The sequence below is a fragment of the Tachypleus tridentatus genome, chromosome 13 (assembly GCF_004210375.1).
Source record: "Tachypleus tridentatus isolate NWPU-2018 chromosome 13, ASM421037v1, whole genome shotgun sequence".
Classification (NCBI taxonomy): Eukaryota; Metazoa; Arthropoda; class Merostomata; order Xiphosura; family Limulidae; genus Tachypleus; species Tachypleus tridentatus.
The window spans coordinates 183,250,895-183,278,733 of record NC_134837.1 but is presented as its reverse complement, the minus strand read 5'-3'; the positions used below and the strand labels follow the sequence as shown (position 1 = coordinate 183,278,733).

Here is a 27,839-nt window from a genome sequence, read left to right as displayed (position 1 = left end):
ACAGAAATGTCTTAGAAGGAAATGTACTTAAAACAAATTATAATAAATTATTGTAGGTAATGTAATGGACAGTGTGTGCATACTTGTACATACATACACACACACAAACAAACACAGCATTACTAAACATATAAAACATTGTGCAGCTTAGTGAAAGCTTTCAGTTCTCATACTGTCTTATGTAAAGGCCTATCTCCTTTCAGATGGAGAAGCAAGGATGTGATTGCAACCTAGAGAATGACTTATAGAAATGTGGCATCTGAGCTGTGAATAGTGGTGTGGGTCTGTTTCAGATGATTTGGACCTAATCCACTGATAACAGTAAAGAGCTAAGAGTACCTTATTACATTCTTGATGGTAGTGCACTGAAGGAATTCTGTGAGAAATGACCACACTTTCTCAAGCATTATGATACAGCAAACGTCTATAATGTACAACTCATGATGGCCAACAGTTGTTTGATACAAATAGTGTATCAAACAGACCTCTTCCAACCCAGAGATACAACTTAGGCCCATTTGAACAGATACCAAACTCTAATTACATTTGGAGACTGACATGGTAGTCTAGTCCATTAAATGTATGTTATCTGTTGGTAAAATTTGTTAGCAACAAAGTCCAGGTTATGATTATTACCAAGTGGAGCTCAGAAACCCAATACTCACCTCCATATGGCATGCATACTGTAACTTACGTAACTGTCCCATTATTTTACCATTATAAAGACTGATACAAGGATCAAAATATTACATTCCTTCTTTCGAAAATAATTTAACTGTTTGAGGAATTTCATCATTTTAGTTGGCTTTCCCAATTCAGAGTGCATCTGTATTCCTTTAGTTACAACCAATGAAAGTGAACATATTGTTTGGATTAAAAAAAAAAACATTCATGAGGATGTACAACTTTACATGATGGAATCTAATCCTCATGGTATCTTTCCCTTGAGTGAATGTAATTTTATTTCATTATTTCTATTCCTGTGATAGTATTAAAAGTTGTTTTTTTTTACAAGACCTAACAGGACTACTTTGCTTTTAACTTTTAGTGAATTGTGTAGCAATCAGTAACTTTCACATACAACTAAAATGTAAACTATTCAACAAACACATAAAGCTAGCTCACTTTTAAAATTTGTGTAAGTTACATAAATGCTACATTGAATTGATTACTCAACATAAGAACAAATACAAGAGTTTATTGGTCAAAAACAAGTTTCACATAAACCAAATCTTTGTCTTCAAACCACTGCTTTTAGAAGAGCCCCAAGAACTGATGAAAAATGTATTATTAACAGGTAGAGCCTAGTTTTTCTATTGTTAAAATGTAACACCAATCAGTCTGCTCATTCTGTGTCAAAAACCAATATCTTTATGATTTATACTCATAAGATATTTTTTATATATTATTCAAAATCTATCTTCAATTGACTACTAATTTTTTTTTCACTTTAGTCAGGTTTGCTTGTTTGTTTTGAATTTCGCGCAAAGCTACTCAAGGACCATCTGTGCTAACCATTCCTAATTTAGCAGTGTAAGACGAGAGGGAAGGCAGCTAGTCATCACCACCCACCACCAACTCTTGGGCTGCTCTTTTACCAACAAATAGTGGGATTGACCATCACATTATAATGTCCCCACGGCTGAAAGGGTGAGCACGTTTGGTGCGACTGGGATTCAAACCTGCAACCTTCAGATTACAAGTCGAACGCCTTAACACGCTTGGCCATGCCGAACCCTTTAGTCAGGACTTCCTCAAAACCAACATTAATTAGAATGAAGAATTGCTTCCTAATATCAAAATTTAAAAAAACAAAATGCTACTAAAGTTACGAGATCCAAAACCACAAATTTCCCATTTTTAAATTAAAACATCAAGTGATGAAAAACTAATTTTCTAACTTCTTACTTTTTGTTTAAGTTTAAATATGTACAAATATAATTAACTCGTATTCAATTCAATCATACTAACCTTTTTTCTTTTTTTCCCAAATTAGTTTTCAACTATATTTCACAAAAAAAGTAAATTTTTAACCATGAAACTCTTTTGTTTACAAGAAACTAACCCTTGTAACAGCATGGTTCAGAAAAAAACATTTCTTGGCAGCCTACATCTTTAATGTTTGGTAACAAATAACTTTTCTGCTTTCTCAGCAACATAAATATTAGCACTCACATCTGACTGATTAAGTTAGTATTAACCAAAATAATTATGAAACTTAAATTAATAATTAAAGGTACAGTGCTTTAAATTCTCTTTTCTTTCATTAACACTAAAAATACTAAAGTGATTTTTGTATTTGAAACAGTTTCTTTTTTCATGGTTGTTTTCTAGCATGAAACCCTTAACTTCAATAATAACACACAATTCAAATTTTGAAATGAAGCTCACTCACTATCGAATTTATAGGTATAACTGACTTGAAAGTTTAGCACAGTATTAAACAGAAAATACAAATTGTTAACATATACAGCTATAAACATCAGTTGTGATGTAATGTATGAAGCTAAGTTTTAAATTTTCGTTTATTTGTCGAGTTTCATGAAAGCTACTTGAGACCTATCTTCTCTAACTGCCACTAAAGGGAAGTCAGTTAGTCAGTACCACCAGTTCCTCATTCTTGAGTTAATCTTTTATCAATGAAAATTGGGATTAACTGTCATAATTTAGCAATCCCACAGCTGAAAGGGAGAGAATGTTTGATGAAAGGATTAGTACCCCAGAACCATAGATTGCTATTTAAGTGCTAAATAGCAGGTTTTTATCAGGCTAAGGTTTGACTTTTCTTTGAACTTAAGAATTAATATAACATATATCACGACAGTCTACAAATAATGATGTACTTACGCTGACGGTAAATTTCCCCCCAGGCACAGGCTGGCCACCAAACTTAATGCTGATGGTATATTCTCCTGCATCTTTCAAGCTATAGTATATGGAAAAAGTACCATCACCATTGTCCTCCACCTGTATATCTAGGTCTGAGTCTACTCCTGTAGTACTTGTAATTCTACATGTTACAGCACCACTTCCAGCTTGCTCTGCATTCACTGTCAGGCAGTATTCTTCTCCAATGACCAATTGCTCTTGTACACCTGCTAAGAAAAAACAAAAAGTTCTGAACTAAAAGTAACTTCAGGAAACATAATTGAAATGCATTCCCATAAAATGAAATTAATTACATCCAAATATTTTGTGTTTTTTTTACTTAATAGAGAAAAATAACTAAATTTACTATCTTGATTACTTGTATAATTAATAAAACGTTTTACAGTCTTGTTCTAGTTTACAGCAAGGTTACTGTGATAATGATGAATGAGAAGTGAAAACATCAAAGATACTTACTATTTGTTGTCATCATCAGTAGGAAAGGAATGTTAACATTGATGTTCAATGTGGGCTGAAGTATTCTAACATACAATATTCTGCATTTAAAATATTCTGAGTGTTGTGCAAGATTTTTTTCAAATTCAAAAGTAGCCTGGTGACCTTGCATTCTTTTAGATTTTGCAATAATGATAAGTAATGTAAACAGAAGAAACCAGAAGCACATGATAATATTTGAAAGAACATTCAACTTTTATCTGACTGCTATGTGAAAAAACCCTCGACAGTGAACAGCACTGAATGTATGAATCAAAAAGGAGGGTGGGGGGACAGAAAATGTAAAGAATATTTATACATCAAAATATATCAATTTTTCATTTGCTGAGATCAAAATGTAAAAATGAGTGTCAGTACTGGATAGAGCAGATATAGTGTGGTTTACATATTATTATACATTTCTTTATTTTACTTTGATGCTCTTATGAATAATTAACAGTATTTCTATAATTAAAACTAAGGCTGCTGTACAGATTTAGTTTTGACAATCAGAAGTCCTCTTAACTACCAAATTGTACCTTCTATTGTAATAGTTTAGATCCAGTGATGTAAAACTCACCCATGACTCTGCATCTGTCGGCATGACCAACAGTAAAGCTATTAACAGTGAAGGGAACATTGGGTACATCTTGACCTCCGTGTTTTACGTAAATTTTGTAGGAACCAACATCATCTGGAACATAAGTAACTTTGTATGTTCCGTCATGATTATCCACAATGGTCACTTTTCTTGGAGTGTTATCTGGACCCTTGATATAATCACAACAGTTTTGATTGTATAAAAAAGGTTGAGACAAATATGTTCAGAACATACATGTTTATGGAAGTAAGTTATCCTGATGTAATATTAGAATGACGAACATTAATTTATAAGAATAATAAAGTGGTTTATTTTTGAAGAACATACTAAATATTTTAACAGAACATTGGTCTTTTTTTTTCTGCTATAGAAGTAAATTTTTAAAGCTTTCAAACAAATATAATTTAGTATGAAAACAATTTTAAAAAGGAAAAGATTGTGTAAAGAAACTAAAAAAAAAAAAAATCTATGATTTGCTTTCAAATCTTCTAAGTTCCACTGTTTGACATCTATTCATCTTCCACTGGGTTCACATATTACTCCCTTGCCACTTTATTTATTTTACACTGGTGTAAATGTTTATAATCTACTTCAATCAACGGTATTTAAACTTTGCCCATAGTTGTCTTCAAAGCAGAATTTCATTTGTGGCTTTTCACATCACATGTTATGAGGTTATGTTGTGACCAAGATGCTGTACTACTATAATCAGATAAATGAAAGGAAAATCTCAAATCATACAGCAATCTTAGCATAGATAAATCTATGCTTTGGTACAGGCAAAACAAAACATCTAAAAAAAAAGTCAATATCTGTGTTTACAGGTTTATTCCACAGAGGTATTCAGAAACATAAATTTTAACGTTTTTAATTTTTAATTATGAGTTATGTTAAATAAATGATAAAAGTGACACTATCAGTTACAAATATATTTTTACCAAAAACTTGAAATAAAGTTATGGTTATTATTTTTACTTAAGATTTGAAATTTGATACACAGGTGTTCACTAATAATATCCTTTCATGAAGTAAAAGAGATTCATCTGAAATTTTTGTGTTAAAAATATTTTAGTGATTGAAAAACTGTAATTTTGGAAGAAGTTTCAAAGGTGAAAAGTAAGGAAAAACTTGTTTTATAAGACTGACAACTAATTGTTTTTCTACATACAGATAACATCAGTATTTAACGTGTAGCTATTTTCCATTCATTATTTTATCATAACTGTCACAAGCCTTCAAGAATGTTATCTTATTCCAACTATTTTAAGAGAGGTGGATAAACCTACCTTCACTAAAACTTCAGGTTCTGCAAATCCTGCATCTGTGGCATCGATAGTAAACTCTGCAGGAAAGCTTGCAGGAACACCTTTACTGCTGATACCTAAACCTGTGACCCTCACATTTTTTGGTTCCACTGTAGGTTTCACTTTCATTTGGTAAGGACTATAAATACAAGTGTATCCAGTTATTTTATGATCTATATAATTAAAATGGTTAGACCATACTTTAATAGTTATTCAAACTAAGGATTTGGAAGACAAGTAGCAATAATACTGAAATAACATAATTCCTGAATACTTGTATAGAAAATGTAATCTAATTAAGTGGACAGGAACATAGCACTTCCTCTTTCTTTGTATATGAATAAGTGAAGAAATTGTATTCATACTTCACATGATACAAATATAATAATGCCAGTATTTTTAAATAACAATTCTTCATGATTACCATCTAACAGATCCTCTGCAAAGTTGAAAGTGACCCACCCCATAGAAGGGTGGGTGGGAGTCAATTTAAAGAACAGATTAACATTTCCCAGTTTTTCACCAGCAACAAGTTCTACAGACTGTCTAAACAAGCTGTTACTTAACTAATGTTAATCAATGCAATCCTGTTAAAAAACTATAGTAACACAAAATAGCAGCAGATAATTTACCATTAAAATAGCATATTACAGAGGCAGGTTTAGAAGCCATTCTGTAGAAAATTAAAAACAAATTAGAATACAACTTGAAAGATTGTTTTCTCATCAGTCTGGACAACAGTGGATCGTTTACTTGCTGTTTGCAACTGAAATCTATATGTGAAATAGTCACCAACTGCTGTAAGTGGCATAAACTCCACTGTTGCCCTAATGAACATGCCTGTATGATTGGTTATACTCAATGAGTAGCATGCTTTTTTTTTTAAACTGACAATCAGGGTTAAACTATACCTTTACAAAATTCATGATAGAAATTTAGAAACACCATTTTTAAAATAAATATTTACATATAACTCTTTTTATTTTGTTGTTGATTTCCACAGCTAGCAACATTCCTATTTATAAATAAAAATAAATACAACTCAGGATCTCCTTAATATTAAAGCATCTATAAACTAAAAACAAATCCATGGAAAAGACAAACTTCCCAACCCTTGAACAAGTAGCTTTATTGGCAAAGATCTGTGGTAATGATAAATGAATGGTTTATTTTCAGAATGTTTTATACCAAATATATGTACTTCATAAATGTTGACCAAGTACACTAAAAAAGATTAAATTCTTATGTAAAAAGTGAAGTAATTTCTTTCATTATAAACCTTTAACATGTTTACTTCATTAACCTGCCACCTACTTCTACAACAGTAACATGAGTATTAATGTTATCATAAGTATATTTAGTAAATTAAATTGAAACACAATCTTTCGTTCTTATGGAGTGATTAACCCTCAAATTTCAAACTTGTATTTTATGCTGTTAACTGTGGTTGAGGTTCACAAACTTGTGGTGTTTTCAGGTGAAACAGTTTCTGCAAAGAACATTAGGTAAGTCCACTTTATAATGGTAAGTTCAATCAGAAAAACTGTAAATTCAATCAGTAAATCTGAGTTTAGCTAAATGATTGAAGTTTTATCAAAGAAAAATAAAATAAACAGACTAGATGAGTGATTTAAAGCATATAACAAGTATTATCTGACTACAAAACAAAGATACGCAGTGCATACTCGTATGGGCACTGAATGGTCATCTCGTACAGGATCTGCAAATTGATTAACATTTCTCTCCCTGAATGACCAAGCAGAACTAATGTTAATCCAATGGTCTGTGCTAACAGGAAAAATCAAATTTAACCATAATGACATACATTTCCATGTGACTAATCATTCTCATACAATATAGTTATGACTTGAACCTCCAGATATCATCTACTCAGCTGGTGAAGGACACTGCTGTCCACAGTAGAAGCATCCCACACTTTTTTTCTTCCTTGCCTGTTGATTTGAGGTTCACTGCACTAATCAATTAATGGGAAAATAAATTATTAAATACTCCAATTTACTCAGCTCTACACAAATGTTCTTTGTAAAATACATGGGAAAACCTAGCATCAGTCAGTGAAATTAACCAAAGTCTTGCTGGTATTTTTTCATTAAATAATTTTGTATGACATTTAGGTTAACAAGAATTCTGTGAACAACAAAGTGATAGACTCAAAAGCAGTATGGCATATACATAGTTTGTAAACATTTACTTAAAAAACCTGATGTTGTTTACATGAACAGATTTAGTACCAAGCCATTAAATACCTTCCAGAAATTTCTTTTCCTCCATAAGTAATCTTGATATCACATATGCTATTCTCAGGAGGAGGCACATAAGTAACATCATACGTTCCATCACCCCTATCGTTGATTTGTGGTTTTATTGGTACTGGTCCTGGAATATGATATTACAAAAACAATACCATTCTTTAAACACTCCAAATCTTATACTGGTAAAACCTGATTCACTATTATATATGAAGTTAAACTTTGGAGTGTATTTTTTTTGGTAACATTTTGTATCAGAAACTTATCTCCAGATCCTCAAACCCACGCTTTTATTGATTTCTTCAGGTTAATGAATGTGGTAAATTTTTATAAATGAAAAAAAAATTAACTGTTAAAAGATAAGTTTCATTTTTTGGTTTAATATAAAAAAATAATTTAGATTTCTTTTTCTTTGGTTGGAAAAAAACAGTAACAAACTAATCATGGCTCCTGGACAGAAGTGAGTAAATACAAAATAACGTTTACCCTAAACAGATTTTTCGTAAAGGAAAAGGTATCTATTACAGCATTTATAGAATATATAGTTAGAGATCTATATGTTTAAATAAACTTTCTCAGCTGGTATCCAAAAATAAATTAAACAAGCATCACTATAAGTAAGACATATTGCTGGTTACAATCCATTTTCTCATTACTGTTAATATTTTCCTACACTGAAAATATATTTTTTATAGATACCTCCTTTCACGAAGTAGCTTTCCTCAATTTGTAGTGCCTTCTATACATGTAAATATTTACTCAGTACTAACCTTTATGCTCCAACCTACCTCCAAGTGTTTTTTGTGTGGTATAGTTATATTGTAGTGTACAAATAAGCATGTGATAAACCTCCACCAATAAGAGTGTGACACAACCTCATAGAGCAGCCTACTCTTTATGCAACAGAACTCAATCTTCACTTTGAGACTAGACATGGCAGGGGTTGAGGCAGAAGATGGAGAGGAAAGGATAAAAATAGTATGGAAATGACATGGCACAAATATGAAAAAAAAAAGACAGAGAATGACACAGCTCTACCACCAAAAGCCAGGTAAAAAAAATTGAAAATGTTAACATGGAAATGACATGGCACAAATATGAAAAAAGAAAGACAGAGAATGACACAGCTCTACCACCAAAAGCCAGGTAAAACAAATTGAAAATGTTAACAACAGAAGGTGAGAAAAGGATAAAACTGCTATGGAGAGACCAACAGCAAAAACGTATGGCACTTATGCTAGTACACTATCATGAAAGAGAGATAGATTAAATGTAAAAGAAAAGATGCTACCCATGTGGAAAGTCAGGAACCTCTTGCAAAGGACTGGACAAAAGCCATATGTGAAGCCAGAGTATGGATACAAATGGATGAAGCACCAAAAACATAGGTAGTTTGGCATTCAGGTGGGTAGCAAAAGTATCTAGCCAGGAAGTACCCAACTAAGAACATAGCAGTTTGAGAACATGAGAGTTGAGGGACCACTCTGTTGGAAGAATCTTGTCTGTGACAAGACTGAGAGCACCCAAACAAATTGACAAGTCAGCAGACAAATATGATGGCTGCAGGCCTAAAACATCATGTCCAATGTGTGAAAAAGTAAGAATTGTGAGAGGATGCCCCTTGCTAAGTCATGTAAAAGACAACCATTAGGTTGTCAGAATGGATCATTACCATTTTGCCCTTCAAAGCCAGTAGGAAATGCACCATTACCCAACAACTTACTTTGGACTTTCAGAAGATTGTTATGGAAAATCGACTTGACTATTGACCTATGACATGAAATCTCTTAAGCATTGCAATACAACTCCCCAGTCATACAAAGAAGTATCCATAAAAAAGATACACCTCAGGCCAAAGAAAAGGGACACCAGATGTTGTGTTGTTTCTGTGCAGACACCAAGCAAAATCAATTTGGAGGGAAGAAGAAAGGGAAAATTATTAATCCAGAAGGCCTCTGGTGAAATACTATTGATCATGAAGTACCCCCTGAATAGACCTCATACAAACCAAACCAAGAGGAATAAGGGCTTCCCAGGAAGTCCAAGTCTCCAACAGATAAAGAACCTTTCATGCAGGTAGAGTAGTTGAGGATTAAGCTTTCCAATTCAGAAACTCAATGGAACACAATAAAAGGGGAGAAGTTTGGGCCCAACTGTGACTGGAATTGAAGCATACCCTAAGATGAATAAGGTACTGAGTTGGAATGATATCAGACTTCTCCACCTTGATAGCTAAACCACTGAGGCAGCTTCCTTGAAGAGAAACTCCATGCTGATGGAAGAAGCTAAAGTGAAGAAGCTACAAGAAGCCAGTTTTCCATGTAGTGATTGAAATGAAGTCTGTGCAAACAAAGGCCTTGACCATCCAACAAAAAACATAGGGAATTAAAACTAGCCCAGAACTGATATACAAATTCTCCATGGACAAAGCAAAGATAATGATGAGATGTTTGGGAAATAGAGATATGAATGCAAGCATCCAAAGACAAAGAGTAAAAGCCCATCAGTGAGATAGAAAAGATTCCTTGGTGAAGTGAGAAACTTCCAGTTTAGACTGGATAGATCTATAACAAAATATAAATCTTTGGCCTTCTTGGAATCTTCAAAAACATGGGAAATGAAATTTGGAAGAGTAGGAACTATTGGTTCTATACTGCCCTTTAAGAAAATATTCTGAATCACTGTGGAAAGATATTGGCTGGAAAGTGTATCCTGAGGATGGGGGTGGGGGGTAGGAAAAGAGATAGAGAGTTAGTATGGCCCCAAGTGGATGGACCTGATCCCATGGGACAGTTATCAGTACTGATGGTGGAATGTGGGTTACTGGTGAACAAAAATACAATGTGAAGGAGTGATCCAAAAGCAAGAAACAGAAGGAAGAGAAAGGAGGTGAGCAGGAGAAAGTTGTGACAGATGGGTGGCCATGGAAGAGAGGGAAATATGTAAATGGACAGATTCCACTCTTGACTACAGTGAATCAGGAAGATCCCCCAAAACAGTTTGCCATTAAAAGAGCACCATGCATAAATTATGCAAAAATGTACATTTGATGCACATAAGTTTAAAAAGTGTCCCAACCTAAAAAAGTCCCAACAACAAAGAAGCCATGTGTAGAGAGACAGGGCAAAAGATGACAAGTGCACCAATGTGGTTAGAAGAAGAGGAATGAATATCTACCAAAAATCTCTCAAAGAAATGAAGAAGAGTCTCAGACAAAAGGTGTATGGAAGAATGATAAATAAGAAGAGATATTAAGGTCAAACAAAGACAAGAAAACTGTGTTGTTCAATTGTTGTATGCCAAAACAAATATGCTCTGAATGATGGTATGCCAGCGCACGAGCCACAGCTGAACATGGGGTATGTTGCATACTGATCCATGAATGCAACTATTGGACAAAATGGTCAGTTTGGACCCCAATATCAGATGAAGGAGGAATGACAAAATATTTGGCTGTTGATGCACCAGTAAACAGGGTGTAGGACACAAGAAACAAGAACAAAACGTATCTGTGATGTTAACTCCAGAAAAGAAGAAAAAGATCATGGAGCGGAGCATGATCTGAAAACGAGACTGTACAGAAATGAAAGGGAGAAAAAAAATCTGTCCATCATCCAATTCCCTTTAAAATGGTGAAGTGGTTAATGTTCAGGAGACTACCCCTCGGCCTGGATGAAAGAAACCATTCCCTGGCAGATAAGGACTGAAGCTTATTCAGCTAATAACATTGAGCCTGAAGCCACCATGATATGCTATGTTCACTGATAGTATCTCAAGCAGTAATGGTTGTGACATGAAACTGGAAATTCATGCAAATTATCCTGAGTGTAAACACACCACAATAATTAGATGAAATGACTGTAACATGAAGTAGTAATAAACTTCACAAACAAAAGGACTAATCAAAATTAAAAACCAAAAAAAAGAATTCAAAGTGAAAAAAATATTGGTAAAGTTCAAAAGCAAAAGTAAAGTCTCAAACACCAAAATGTTGAGTGAGATGAATTCGTACTGTCATGCCAAATCTAGAAGTAAGATTGGATTTTACCACACAGAGGGAGTTAGGTGCACTAGAGGGGCATGTCACACTCCTGTTGGTGGATGGTTGATGTATGCTTCTTTCCACACAGCCATACCATATGGAAAACATTTTGATCAAAGTAAACGGGAGCAAAAATGCCAGTGGAGAGTAAACATTTACACATGTAGAGGGCTGCAGAAATCGAGTAAAGCTGTTTTGAGAGAGGAGCCAAGTTACTAGATCAGAGTACATTTTCATGCTTAAGTATCTTTGTATAATTGTCTCCCAAAACCATCAACTACAGCATGTCTAACTTTATCAGTAATTTGACTTTTGACTTTCAGACAACAAATTATATCCAATTAAGTAAAAAGTTATACCCTCTTAGTTTTACTAAGCTCTGTAAAATGTGAATAACTTTCTGGATATATAATATACACCACACATACTTAGATCTTAAGCAATCACGGTCAGGGGTAACCTAATACTCTTATAAATCAAGTTCTCAGTTACCTTTCGTTTCCACTAGAGTGAAGCACAATTATATAATATATATATAAAATGATAATCATGAAAGATACCATTTAATCATTTTAACCATCCTGGTATAAACACCATGATCCAATAAATAATAGGTTTTGTTGCCCCAAACTGGTTTTAACAATCTGTAACTGCAAGTGCATGTGCATATGTGTTTGTGTGTAATGGAAAAATAAGGTTTTATATGAAAATGTAATAAGTAAATGAAACCTAATTTTAATAACACTATGTAACAAAATTTTTACTTTTTCTTATTTCTGGGCAGAAAGTGTTATTTCCCAATTGTTTATGACTAAAGTAAATGGAAAAGACCTATTTTATTCTTCAAACTTTGCTTTTGTGACCTGGGAGCATATAACGAAAACATGATGGGAGACTACATTTGGCAGCTGATACATGAAAGTGATTTACATTACAGTTGCAAATCTCGAAAACTACTCACTTCTAAACATTTTTATATAACTTTAGTATAAATACATGTAAATTTTAATTCATATGTTGTTTTATTCAGACCTTATGTAAATGAAAATGTGCAAATTTGCCCATTTTTACATGAAAACTAGGTTAATTTCTAAATTTCATTATCCAGGTCACAAAAGCAAAGTTTGAAGGGAATTATGGTCATTTTCTGTACTTTGTCAACATCAGCAATTAGGAATTATCACATACTACCCAGGAACAAAATTTGTGTTACATAATGTAATCTGTAAATATGTGTAACAGGAAACACACAGATAAAAAATAAAATATGTAACTGAAAACTAATTTTAATAACCGGTAAGTGTAAAAAATATGAACCATGTCTCACAAAATAAACTGGTGCCAAAGAACAAAAACTATGGCAAGTTTCAAGTAGTGCCATTACATAACAGTGATTTTATACTACACCCTTCAAGCTTATAAGAAATTGTCTTAAAATCCCAGAAGTACATTGAATGTATTATGAAACTGCATAGTAGCAGAGACAAAATATAACAAAGTAAAATATGGGTATACTCACTATATCTGCTACATTCATTTTAATGTTCAGGATAATGGATATTATTTCTGTAGACAAATGCATGAAACAAAGAAACCTATGTACATTTGTTACAGTTCTTTACCTTTCTCAGAATAAATGTCTACATTTAATGGAGCTCTGCCCGATTTTCGAGCATCAACAGTAAAGTTTAAAGGAACATTAGCTCGACAGTTCTTTGGTTCTAAACCAGGACCATAAGCTTGAACTTTAGATGCATCCACCCCAACAAATGCAGTCACCTTGAAAGGACTTCCTGTCAAATTAAGTACATATTAAGTAAAGACAATTAAACCAGTATCTCACACACCACCACTATTTAATACTTTTAGATTCTATGATTAGAATATGGATGTTGGACATATAATTTTAAAATTTCAAAAAGTATTGAATGAAATTTTCATATACAAAATTACAATTAACAAGAAGAATTACTTATTTAGAGATAATAACACTTTTTTAACAATTAATTCAACTAAAGAAAAGAGATTTTTAAAACTATAAGTATAAAATGCTGAGTAAATAAAGTAGAATTTCATTAAAAAATATTCAGATAGAAATAATTTCAAAGACATATATTTAACTGATATAGAATGATAACTTACCCTACGTGGCAGGTCAGGGTAAAGTGTGCATACCATGACCTTTTGCAGAGTCTCATCAAACATATTATGTATTTAATGTCAGAATTGTTAACTATTCATTTTACCTTACACTGCTGATTTGGCAGCAGTTAGTGATAAGTAAATACCACATTACGGTACATCAAGATACGAAAACACTATAGATATTCATTCTGGAGATTCTAGATCTTATGTAAATACAATATGCAAACTGTACAATTGATGAAAGTGTTTGGATTCTTTGCACAAGCCTCACTTTGCACTCTGATTTGTCAGAGTTTAGTTCAGATTAATGTAATCAGTTCACAGAAATATCTTAGTGATAGAGAGTAAATACCACATTACGGTACATCAAGATACCGAAAACACTATAGATATTCATTCTGGAGATTCTAGATCTTATGTAAATACAATATGCAAACTGTACAATTGATGAAAGTGTTTGGATTCTTTGCACAAGCCTCACTTTGCACTCTGATTTGTCAGAGTTTAGTTCAGATTAATGTAATCAGTTCACAGAAATATCTTGAGTTCAAAAACTTTTGTAACAAAACTTTTTAGATTTGTATATTTTACTAAAACCTTTGCCATATTTCGTGTAGATACATATAATGACTTTGGAATATTATAGTCAACACTCCTTCTCTAATATGGGGCTCACCCAAGAATATACTTTATGCTGCAAGCAAGCATTAAATATCCTTATGATGTTTAAGGATGACATTGGTTCCTAAAAGTCATTAAGTAAATTTAGAGAAAGAAAGGTACATTTTAAAGATAGACCTCATTTCTTCAGGAATCCACATTCTATAAGCACCTGGGTTATCAGTTTTTCAATTAGATGTTTCACATGTAGTGCTGATTGTATTACTAACACACACATATATACATAAACAGAAAGTAAACACACAAAACTAACAAGCTGATTCAGAGACAAATGAAATGTTTATACTTCTTGAATTCCATTACTAAATATAATTTTCTGTTTGCTTTGCTTTAGCACAAAGTCACGGAACAAGCTTGTATTTTAGCACTGTATGTCTGTAAACTTAATACTGCCCCATTCACTGGGGTATCTGGTTTTACGAATGTTTCCATAAATACTCAATTTTAATACAAAAAGAAACATTGTAGATAAGTATTAAAAATTACTGGCTGAGTGATCTGCTACAACACATAACAAGCATTCATTTTTGACTTGTATGTGTATAATAAATAACATCAACTCACTTTAAGACAGTCTCTTTGGATTTTTTACATTTAACTAAGTTAAAGCCTTAGAAATGTTTTTATTTTGGAATAAAATATGAGCATAATTTTAACATCAGATATTATAGCATTAAAAAGTTACAAAGAAAATCACATATTAAAAATTTAAAAAAAAACTATTTGTAATATGTGTAATATACCCACCAAATGTTAAAAAATGATGACATATTCCAAGAAATGGACAACATAAAATAAGAGATGTATGCATTGAAGTAGTTGTTCATAATGTTCTAAAGTATAATGCTTGTGATAGTAATATAAGACCAAAAAAGGAAAAATAAACAGTAATCATCTAACTTCATTAATTACTGTTAAATCAAAATTTAATTAGTGCTCAATAAGCATAACTATATCATTATCATTACTGTAGAGGTGAAGATCATCAAAAACAGAATCTAGTTTTATAAGTCCAATAAAAAGACTCCCACAAATTGGAAACTATACATTGAGATTCATTATGATTTGAGATGTTAATGTAACAGGGTATTAAACTCAGCTGTTTTCTCTTTGGACATCTTTTGAAAATATAAGCAGAAATTAAAGTTCTATTGCTCATTAAATTGTAATAATTATTAAATATGTCTTATTTGAAAACCTTATAAAAATCTAAGAAAAAAAACTTTCTTTATATACTATGAAACCAAATGTCTCAGAAGACTATCTGAAAATAATGACATGATTTCTAAAACTTTGAAATTGGTTCTTGTTTCAAGTGAGTTTTCTTGTCATCAAAAATTAAATCATAATTTATAGACCACAAGTTATGGGATTTGAATATCAGAAAATTATTAAATATTTCTAAAATAATAAATAACAAAGCTAAAACTTTTTGTATATTATGTATTCCATTCCACTTAAAATAAAAATGTTATTATGGTGAAATAAAAAATGAATTATACTGTAGTAATTTTGACTGTTAGTGAAATATTTAATTTTATATTTCAGTATCTGTGCTTCAGAACTACCTGTGTAGAGGATTTTGTGTGATGGTAATACACTGGATGCCAATTTCACATTTTTTTATAGAAATAGAAATAAATTAAAAAGATAAAATAGAATTAGCTTCCATTGCAGTGTGGCAAAAACTTGATTTTTCTCTGTAAAGTTCAGCACGTATGTTAGTGTGAGTTCTGAAATATACGTGTAGACTGTTACAGAGTAATGAAAACAAACAGTGTAGCCTTGATAAACATAAGTTACAGAATAAATAAAACACTACTCAATACACTGAATAAATTGTAAACATTCACACTAAGAGAATGTAACAATGTAATAAGAAAGACAAAGCTTTGTCATCTTTCGATAGCTTACTCATTCAATAGTCTTTCCACTAGCATAGACAACTGTTGCTAATGAAATAGGCTTAACATGATATTGATAATTGTTTTAACATTAGTTGTTATATAGTTATTGAGGAGATAAATAATTAAAAACTACTCAGTGCCTAATTTATTTTATAATAATCCAAATGTCTTACAAGACTGGTTGAATTTGGATATGAATGTTCAAGTTTGACTAACTGTGCGAGACTGGGCACTAGAGGTTAGGGTTGGTGATTTGTAATGTAGATATTGTGCAGTAAACCTCTAGTGTTTTATTTGAAAACCATAATGTTATTCAAATAGCCATTTTGCGAACTAGTTTGACTAACACTGGTAACATTCCCATATGGAAACATATTGATAGTTTGGATTCAAATGATCGGATGGGCATACTAGTTTACATACACAATATTGAGATTCAAAAAAAAGTCAAAAGGTATTTCAAGAAAGTATGGTTCAAAAAGAGCTACAAGTAGTAGGAAAAAGGTTAATAAATCAACAACCAAGTCACTTCTGTCCAGCGGTATTTAAAAAATCCTTACCAGGAATATCCTGATTAGCAAATTTGATGCCAATATCATAATCTCCAGGCTCGGTTGGAATGTATTCCACAGTACATGTACCATCTCGGTTGTCTTTACAAGTCATTTTAGCCTCTGAAGGACCTTCAACAGTAAGTCCCAGACCACCGGTTCCAGCCCCTTTAGTCTCAACAGTAAAATGTTGGACTGCAAGAAAACAGTGGAAAATGTTAATATTATATTAATCTTAAAGGAACTGTGATGTACCTTAGAATATTAAGCTGAAGAATGGTATGAAGGTCAAAACACAAGGTTACTATTTTACAAAACAGAAATAATACAGCAATTTGAATTTAAAATTGACTACAACTTAGCAGCTATAAGAGATTCATGATATCTTAGCCATAATTTCCTCTTAAACCTGCTTATAATGCTACAGTTCTATCAGTTTCTTTTAAAAAAAAATTGTATTTACATGGATGCTAAAACTATTAAACCAAATATTTTTAGAAATCTCATCAGCTGAGTTTTAGTAGGTTGGCATAAAAGACGTCCATCTTTCACTCTAAATCCTTACCACTGCTGTGGAAAACTGTCAAAAACTCAAATTACTTAATTATGAAAAAGCTGGCATATAATTATCTAATCATATACATAAAGATGGTTCCAAGATTTAGATAATTAGTTCTGAACTAATATTCCTAAAGTAATAATTAACATGAAGTACTTATAATACAATAATACCAATCTGTTTGCAACAGTTTATCCTACAAGAGAGGAAGACAATGTGATAAACTTGGATGTGAGAAAAACAAAGCAAAAAGAAGTCTTCTACCTCCATCTAATTTATAACATAAAAGTCAGCAAAATCTGAATATTTTTATGGCTGCTTCCAGAAAGAACTAGGATCAAGAGTGTATAAGTTGGGGGGGGGGGGGAAGAGGGGATACACCATGTCAATATTTCAGAGCCCAAAAAATATTCTAGATGGTATAATTATATTTGTATGTTCTAAACATATATGCATTACACTTCATCCTATTCGAAACAAATTTGTGCTCATTTATAAAATAAAACCACTATGGACATTGTTATGGGTATTCAATAATGTATTTTTTGCAAGAAGTGTCTTTTGAAAAATTAAAAAAGCTACACAAATGTTATCTGTAATATATAATCTAATATAATTTGTTTTTTTGCAAATCTAGATAACTATCACTCTAAAATAATCACATATAAATGTGTGTGTGTCTGTGTGTATATATGTTTATTCTAAGTACTTATAATTATTATTTAAATATAGTGCTTTCATTAATAGGTAGAGTATAAACTATGTCCCTTATCTTCTTGGTAGCATTTAGATATGATATGAGTATAAACAATGATGTTTTGACAACATAACTGAGAAATGTTATAGTGCTATGAATACAAAAAAGAACTCATACAGGCCTGAAAACTGAATCTTAGCTACTACTAAAACACAAAAATAGTCCTTCTCAGACTTCCCTGAAGACTAAATACTCGACACTATTAAAACACAGAAATAGTCCTTCTCAGGACTTCTCTGAAGACCGAATTCTTGCTACTACCAAAACACAGAAATAATCCTTCTCAGGACTTCCCTGAAGACTGAATATTTGGCACTACCGAAACACAGAAATAGTCCTTCTTATGACTTCCATGAAGACTGAATCCTTGCCACTACCAAAACACAGAAATAGTCCTTCTTAGGACTTTCCTGAAGACTGAATCCTTGCCAAAACAAGAAATAGTCCTTTTCAAAACTTCTCTGAAGACTGAAATCCTGATCACTACCAAAACACAGAAATAGTCCTTCTCAGGACTTCCCTGAAGACTGAATCCTAGCCACTACCAAAACACAGAAATAGTCCTTCTTATGACTTCCATGAAGACTGAATCCTTGTCACTACCAAAACACAGAAATAGTCCTTCTTAGGACTTTCCTGAAGACTGAATCCTTGTCACTACCAAAACACAGAAATAGTCCTTCTTAGGACTTTCCTGAAGACTGAATCCTTGCCAAAACAAGAAATAGTCCTTCTCAGGACTTCCCTGAAGACTAAATATTTGGCACTACCGAAACACAGAAATAGTCCTTCTTATGACTTCCATGAAGACTGAATCCTTGCCACTACCAAAACACAGAAATAGTCCTTCTTAGGACTTTCCTGAAGACTGAATCCTTGCCAAAACAAGAAATAGTCCTTTTCAGGACTTCTCTGAAGACTGAAATCCTGATCACTATTAAAACACAGAAATAGTCCTTCTCAGGACTTCCATGAAGACTGAATCCTAGCCACTACCAAAACACAGAAATAGTCCTTCTTATGACTTCCATGAAGACTGAATCCTTGCCACTACCAAAACACAGAAATAGTCCTTCTTAGGACTTTCCTGAAGACTGAATCCTTGCCAAAACAAGAAATAGTCCTTTTCAGGACTTCTCTGAAGACTGAAATCCTGATCACTACCAAAACACAGAAATAGTCCTTCTCAGGACTTCCCTGAAGACTGAATCCTAGCCACTACCAAAACACAGAAATACTCCTTCTTATGACTTCCATGAAGACTGAATCCTTGCCACTACCAAAACACAGAAATAGTCCTTCTTAGGACTTTCCTGAAGACTGAATCCTTGCCAAAACAAGAAATACTCCTTCTCAGTACTTCCCCCAAAGACTTGTGTAAGTCTAATGATAAACACTTTAAAGTCAATTATTCTAACAAAGCAGCTTGGCTTATCACCTTTTCCTAAAAATATAAGCTAGTATTTTGAAATTACTGATACAAAAACGTTTTTAAATAGCAAAATTAGCCCAAACATGAAAAAACAAAAACAAAGTAAAATCTATAATTACAAACTAGTTATTTGTTTAAAATATAAAAACTGTTAAAAGCCTGTATGTATTCAATTTAACCTTCAACATCTCATATAAAAGATGAAATATTACAGGATACAGATCAATTTGTTTTAAAATTAGTTTATAGCATTCAGGTTAGCACATTTTACATACCAGAAAGAAAAAACTATATTTCTACTGCAGAGGTATGTAACATTCTATTGTTCCCCAAAATAAGAACGTATGTTTTACAATTTTTTCTCACCTGGTTAACAACTCCATGTTCCAGTCCAGGCCCATAAGCTCTGCACTTTCGTGGGTCACAACCTTTTGTAACATTAACTTTGAAAGGACTACCAGGAACAGGCATCCCATCATAACTGATATCAATCTTATGTTGTCCTAGTAAAACAGTTGATAAATTTAAATGAATATTATCACATTTTCCTCCAGATATTATCTAATTAATAAATATTACATTAGCATCTTTCAAACTATTTAACCTGAGACCAATTCAGCCAGCATTTAATTAAAAAATTTACTCTGCTTTTTATGTCATTCAGTGTTCTCATAATACAACTTCCACATGTTTTAAACTACAGAAATTTATTATCCTTAAACAGAATTAAAGTCTAATTTTTTCAACCTTTTAATTTCTTAACCTAACTGCTTTGAGTGATGTACACAACAACTAGAATTTTTTCATAATCTAACTCATATTTTCCAAACGCTCCTGTGTATATTATATATTCACAAAAAATTATTTCTTAAAGTTATAAAAGCACAAGTTTCTAAAATTTTTTGGTAAATGACTAGCCTTTTCAAGATACCTGTCTCACAGATTTTCTGTAAATAATTCAGATTTCAATGCTTTATGTATTTTTAATTATTATATATCTGTTATAGGGATTATACTGCACTGTTAAGTTAATATAGACATTTAGGACTAACGTAATTCTCCTAGGCTGGCTAAACCTTGTGAAATATTATTAAGATTATGGCAAGAAATACTGTTAATACCAAAAATATACAAGTGACAAAACAATAGATTCTACTCCTTATAAGTATGAACAACATATTAAATTTATTACTGGATTAATTTTTAGTTTTAATCTATGAAGGTAGCTTGTTCTCATCAGAAGTTAACTGGAAATTACCATAGTGGATGGAAAAATTGCATCTTTCCACACTAGAAATACACTTTTATCTACCCAACTACCTACTAAGTACGTATACATTTATCTATGTAACTACATGTATATCCATTCATATTTCTAACATCTATTTACAATCATTAAAACTTAATTACAATAGCTACAATTCCAAATGATATATCATTAGAAAGGTGAGTTTTCCTACATTTGTCTTAAAAAACCCAAGTTAAAAAAAATTGCATGCTTCGATTGGAGTTCTGGTTTCCAAACCATGTTACAAACTTGGTCTTCTGACTCCAAGACAGGGAAAATTGTTTAGATTTTATAATAAAATAAAACAATATACATATATCTATATATTATAGTACCTTGGTTTGCATTTTATTGAAATTTCCCCAAGATGTGCAAGTATCTTTTGTTTTTATTAGATTTTCTATGACATATATAACATCTTAAGGCATTTTATGTGGCAAGTGTTTGTGGTTCAAGCATCTTCATTTCAGTAAATAACTGCAGTAACGAGCAAATTTACTCATATTTAGAAATAGTAAAGTACATGCAGATGGATAAAATAATTCTACCTGAAGCAGACCCATGTTATTATACTGATTAAATAATACATATGCTTTGGATAGTATTAGCTTGTTTATTCACATGTACTTTCAAGTTGTTTATATATTCTTGGGCAAAATCCATCTTACTGCACTTACTGGAAATCTTTTGTTTAAGCCTAAATCAGTTAGCAAATTACTTATTTGCCCCAGTGAACCTGTAATAGCAAAGGTTTGGCTTAAATAAAACCATTTATGTTTTCTGCAGTAATAGGTCATATTTTATTTCTTCTTTTAACAATAAATAGAACTCTCCAATTTTTATTACAAATGTAAAACTCCCACATCTTTGTATTCTAAAGATGGCTTGTATGGGTATTAAAACTTTATTTAAAATACATAACAATGTTTCAACTTTCTTAGGTCATCTTCAGGTTAACAAAAAGAGTTTGCAACTGACTGTTGATGGGTGCATGTCTTAGGAGCATACTTTTCATTCTGTGCTATGTTTACAGAGGTACATTTATTAAATTTAAAAGAAAAAAAAGGACTAAAATTTCCAAAAACTTTAATTTTCATCACTTATGTACATTACTAAAACTTTTTATTGATTTTTTTTCTATTAATGATCATAAGTCTAGTTTTCACAACAACTTGAGATGGGGTTACAGTTTTCATTTTGCAAATTTAATAACCACAAAAAGTTCTACAAATGCCATGTACAATACCTTTTAAGGAATAAATTCTTAACATTATTCATACAATATTCTGTAAGTTCTATTTACATCACCCACCTTCCTCAAATGGTGTATACGATATTTTATATGTTCCATCATCCATACTCTTGACCACAGATCCAGTACGGGCTCCAGAAGGGTTGGTTATTGTGCAATCAATTTTGGCATCACTGCGCTTGGAGATGGCTCGTGCATCAACAGTGAAGTCCGTCAAGGAGTTCAAAAATACTCCTAACGAGTTACATTCATAAACTAAGACTCAATAAGAGTAATTATAAATCACTGATGGAAAGGAACTACTAAATTAAACTTCTAGGTAGACATTCTCAAGAAACATATACTGTAGCCTACAGTCAATAACTTGTAACAACATTACTTAGTGTAATCAGTGTAAAGATTTTATGTTGCCTATCAGTGAGGAGAACCATTTAATTTTGAATAAGACACTGCACCAAACAGATCCTGTACAATTATTTTAATAAAAAACATTTTAATGTCATTTATTCAAATAAAATATTAGTCATCTATGAAATTATTAATAAAAAACTCAAATATTAACCATAACTGAATGTTGGTTGAATTTACATATGTAGGTAAAGTATGATAGAGTTTTTGTGCCATAAATCAAAAGCATTTGCTGCATGTAACTAAAAATCTAGTTCAGTCACCATGCTGTGGTCTTGATAAGCATGACGTCCAATGTTCATCATACATCCAACAACATTTCACAAAGAATACAAAGTATCTCTGATACCATACAACATATTTTGATAGCAACCACTACTAAAAGACACAGTCAATGCAATGAGTCCACATGAAATATATGAGGTCAAGACAGTCAGATTTAAATATCTGGGTGTGCATTCATCATGGCTATTCTTTCTCTTATATTGTAGTATTTGTCTTATGGCCACCACTACACAGAGTCCAGCTGCATATACCAAGAAGATTCATAACCATATGTGTCCCATGATAACTGGATGACTTAGAAGTAAGAAAATCAGGAAATTTCATTGTAACAAAAATTAATAAAGTGAGATAGGTTCCCACAGGCAATGTTCAACCTTGATCTTTCTATTAAGCTGAAAGGAATCTTGTAACCAAAAGGAATAGAATAGCAGATAAGCCATTTCGAAATAGAATACAAGTCTTTGTTCCAATCAAGTTAAGTCAATCTTGAATGCTGCTTAAATAATTCAGACATTTTCCTTCTTAGGCATCACTTAGATTTAAAGGATGAGCAGTAAGCAAGAACATATAAATAAGTGCAATATGCAGAGATGCCAACTATTTCAAATGACTGAGCATAATGACTGTAAACAGAGCCCTTTATCATATGAGGCTACTAGGCCTGACCTCTAAGCTGTTTATTATTATAACTTATTATTTATTACTGCTATAGATTGCTCATTTATGACTGTTTTGTGTATTTAATAAATAAATTTACAAAATTGTTTTTGAAATTATGTCTTTTATTTAGTTCAGAGTAACAAACATACTGGTAAAACAACATTGAACATGCACAAACAGTAAGCAGAAAAAGCCTTTGTGTAAGGGCTAGTTTATATCATATTATGACACTCATCGTAATAGTTTTGCAGCTGTTGCAGCCTTTGCTTTCATAAGAATGTCTCTGGATGGTTGGGAGTTATAACAACATTGTCCATTTGACTGCATACACATCTTGTGTGTTAAATACTGTTCAAAACTGAGGTGCTCATGTTTGGTCTGAACTTGCTTTTGTTCTTAGTTGCTAAACTAAATATCCTTTCACTGTCAGCATTAGAATGGAAGATTGTAAGAATTCCAAGCATAACCCTGCACAGAATGTCATACTTCTGGTTGCCATTTCTATCTTTAACTGTAGACAGCTGAACCCAAAACTTGTCAACATTCAACTGAAGGACAGTTTCTGAGAAAGTATAAATTTCATAGTTCAAATATTGCCCATCCATCTTCTCAATAGTGTCGTGTTCATATGTATTGACAAGGACAGGACAATACCTGTCTGTGAAGAAGCATAGAGAAAAGAAATCTTTGCTGACTTTCAGTTTTGGATCAGCAACCTCTGCATGAATCAGAAGTTCATCATTTAGAGGGAAATGTTTCATCATGTAATTTGTAGCTGCAATATAGTATTTCTTGACACTGGTGTAGAAGCTGATCAGGTCCAGATCCTTTTCATATTTAACAATGTTTTCCTTGGCAGCATTTCCAATAGAAACTGCCTCATCAGATTTGTGTAAGGATTCATTGTTGTAGTCAAGTTCAGTGATGTTGCCTTCAAGATATTCTGTCTTGATGTATCTGACAAGTATATTTTTAACTTTTGTAATTAGAGTTCTATGCATAATGTGTATGCAAGGTTCTTCTCTTTGCAATATCAAATTGGCTTGCTCAAATAGAGGAATTGCAGACTGAAGAAAAAGACAAAATAAGTTCATTTTGTTGTACAAGAAAACTGTTAACTTATCTAACTTGCTCTGTGCATAACTTTTCTTGGTTATTTCCTTGCTAGCTTTCGTTTTCTTCTCTTTTTTCATTGATTGTTTCTTCTTTAGTTCAAGGTCAGACTGCCTAAACATATATTGAGTTATATCAAATGTTTCTTTGTCTGCTTTTGGAGACTGTTGTCTTGTGTCCCTGTGTGGCTGAGAGGATGTCTTGACTGTGTCCCTGTGTGACTGATAGGATATCTTTAGTGTGTCCCTGTGTGGATGGGAGGATGTCTTGACTGTGTCCCTGCATGGCTGAGAAGATATCCTGACTGTTAAAGTCTTGCTGCCTGACTGAGCTGCACATTTAGATCCTTTTGAATCTAGTTTTTCCTTTTCACAGTGAAAATACTTCTTCAATGGCTTCCCCATGCCCAATATTCTGTTGAGGCACACCAAGTGATAGTCATCTTGTGTTAACAAGTTGCAGAATTTTTCTTTCTTCTTTGTCATACAATCCTTGAAACTCTTTGAAATGTTGTTTTCCGTTAGCACTTTTGTCCAGAAAATAGTAGATATCTATCAATATATCATAAACTGGGCAGGGCAGTTCTCTGGAAGCTTTCTGGGCAGCAATATTCATGAGGTGACAGACACAGCCCATGAAGTAAAAGCTAGGCTGTTGTCTTGAGATGTGTCCCATCACACCTTTACCTATACCAGACATAACTGAGGCATTGTCTGAAACAAAACTATGACAGTTTTCCCATGGAATTTTCCTCTTTGTCAGTTCGTGGTCCAAAAGCTTGAAAATATTCTCTCCCATTAAAGCATCTTTCCATTCCACCATTTTCAAACAAGAATAAACAATTTTTCCAAGCAAAGGGTCAAGATATTGTACAACCACTGGATACAGTTTTGAGTCATCCATGTCTGTTTATCTATCTGTGGCTAAACTGTAAACACTGTTAGCAAGTATGCTTGAAATCATTTTGTCATCTTCACAACCTAACATTTGTACAATGGCTGTAGTTTTGGTTCTAGCACAGCCATATTTTTTCACTATATCAGAGTCTTGGAACATTTTTATGAATAGATGTCCTGCATGATCGGCTACAGTTAGGGGTAAATTATGAGCAATGAGAAATTGCGTGAACATCACTTCTGCATTTATGGTTTCATATTCTGAATTCTTCTCACAAATGTCGTCATCTGCATCGTTTTTGTCTTCGCCTCAGCCTTTTGTTGGTGAGATGCCGATTTTGTATTTCTGGAACAATTGTTTATCCCGTCATGCACCACAAAAAAATCGATGTGACAAACTGTACAAAACGCATGACTGTCACTGACTTTTGATGCAATGACTGGATATTTTGCACTATACTCTTTCCTAAATTTTTGATTCACAGTTTTAGTCCTTTTAGATTTGCCAGAAACAAGATAATCTGGTGAACAAGGCCTCTTTTTTTTCCCATCTTGTGAACAATCGCATTGGTGTCTCTATGCTGCTTAGAAATACCCATCTACGACGCGAGTACTAATTGGCTGACAAGCACTGATGACGTAATTATGGATTCCCCCACGTACCCAGTATGGAGAAGCACCGCACTCAAACTATTGGCAGACGTTGGAGATTCAAATATTTTTTATTATTTCAAGCACAGTAGGGGACATTTATTTTGAATTAAGCATAAAGTTACACAATGGGCTATCTGTGCCTTGCTTACTATGAGTACCAAAACTAGGTTTCTAGTGGCATGAGTGCACAGACATACTACTGTGTCATTGAACGGGGGAGCACATCAATAAAGATATAATCAAACCCTCACATAAAGTCAGAATGAAAGTCATATTCTTAAGAGAGAGTACTTGTATTTAAAATTATATTATCATCTAATGAAATGGGCATTGTTCATGTCGCAGTTAGTTTTTTTTTATTATCTGAATCTTGAATACCCAAAATATGAAACATTTAAAGGAATTTTATATGTAGTGCCATTCAACAGATGGCGCCACGTTTCATGTAGTTTAGACTATGCACAAACACTACTACTATTATAGCAAGATGGAATCCTCACTGGTCAATGGAAAATAACAGCAAACAGACTCAACTCCTTCACTAACATTGAATGACACTACCACAAGTTTTATTCTGCCCTTTAAGATGAACACTGTCCATTCAAAATTAATTACTCAATAAAAGTAAGCAACCCTAAACTTCTGTGTGTTTGTTTGTTTGAAGTTAAGCACAAAGCTACACGATAGGTTATCTGAGTAGAAGCATTATTTATATAAAAACAACAAAATTAAGAAGCTTAATCAGAAGTAACATAAGAACTCTCATGCAACAAAGTCTGTCTCTTCAGAAAGGCAAATTAAGCTTAACACAGAGGATTACTCAAAAACCTATAACAAATGGAAAAAAAAAACTTTTTTAATGCAGAGCCACCTTGCACTACCTGTTGTGTCCATCTAGGAGAATTCCAGATTTTTGTATTGCAAATATGTAAACTCACTGGCCCATCAGAAGACATAAGAAAAGGAAATGTAACAATTCTTTGGTGCACTCTAAGAAGAAATTAAAGAATGTAAAGAACAAGATCCTACTAAACACTAAAAATATGATGAATTATGAGAAAATAAAAAACCTTCATAGGTGAAGCAAACACTAAAACATCAGTCTTAACTAATAAATATACAGAAAGAGATTGATTTTGTTTGTTTTGAATTTTGCTCAAAGCTATATGAGAGCCATCTCTGCTAGCTGTCCTTAATTTAGTAGTGTAAGACTGGAGAGAGGACAGTTAGTCATCACGACCAACTGCCAACTCTTTGGCTATTCTTTCACCAATGAATAGTGGGATTGACTGTCACATTATAACACCCTTATGGATGAAAAGGCAAGTATGTTTGGTGGGATGGGAATTCAGACCCATTACCCTCACACTGCGAGTCAAGTTCCCTAACTTTCTTGAATAGAAAACATAGAGAGGCAATTAATTCCATCAAAAACTAACAATTGTGAAGAAACAGAAAGCTTCAAGGTAAACAATAAAATAAACAATCAAGTCATATCAGGAAAACTGAAAACTCCATCTGTTAAATCCAACTCCAAGTATTCATTTACTAGATCAAGGCAGCCCACAACAGAATCATCCTACTCTTAAGAATTAGAAGGATTTCTTAGTTATAATTTAAGTTTGTAAAATAAAAAATATCAATTATTTCACATTTGAAAGATGCAAGTTC

General features: G+C 32.7%; 1 protein-coding gene across 1 annotated transcript in view; it reads right to left on the bottom strand.

Moving 5' to 3' along the window:
- Positions 1-1,290: 1,290 nt before the first annotated feature.
- Positions 1,291-27,839, bottom strand: part of LOC143236398 (filamin-C-like) — a 42,822-nt gene continuing 16,273 nt past the window's right edge. Inside the window, exons 10-20 of the mRNA XM_076474661.1 lie at positions 22,213-22,386; positions 19,979-20,115; positions 19,287-19,398; positions 16,874-17,059; positions 13,203-13,373; positions 7,536-7,665; positions 6,943-7,056; positions 5,251-5,407; positions 3,944-4,133; positions 2,848-3,095; positions 1,291-1,350 (exon numbers count right to left, since the gene is read on the bottom strand). Coding sequence (XP_076330776.1) covers positions 1,291-1,350; positions 2,848-3,095; positions 3,944-4,133; positions 5,251-5,407; positions 6,943-7,056; positions 7,536-7,665; positions 13,203-13,373; positions 16,874-17,059; positions 19,287-19,398; positions 19,979-20,115; positions 22,213-22,386 — 1,679 coding nt within the window. The remainder of the gene's footprint in view (positions 1,351-2,847; positions 3,096-3,943; positions 4,134-5,250; positions 5,408-6,942; positions 7,057-7,535; positions 7,666-13,202; positions 13,374-16,873; positions 17,060-19,286; positions 19,399-19,978; positions 20,116-22,212; positions 22,387-27,839) is intronic.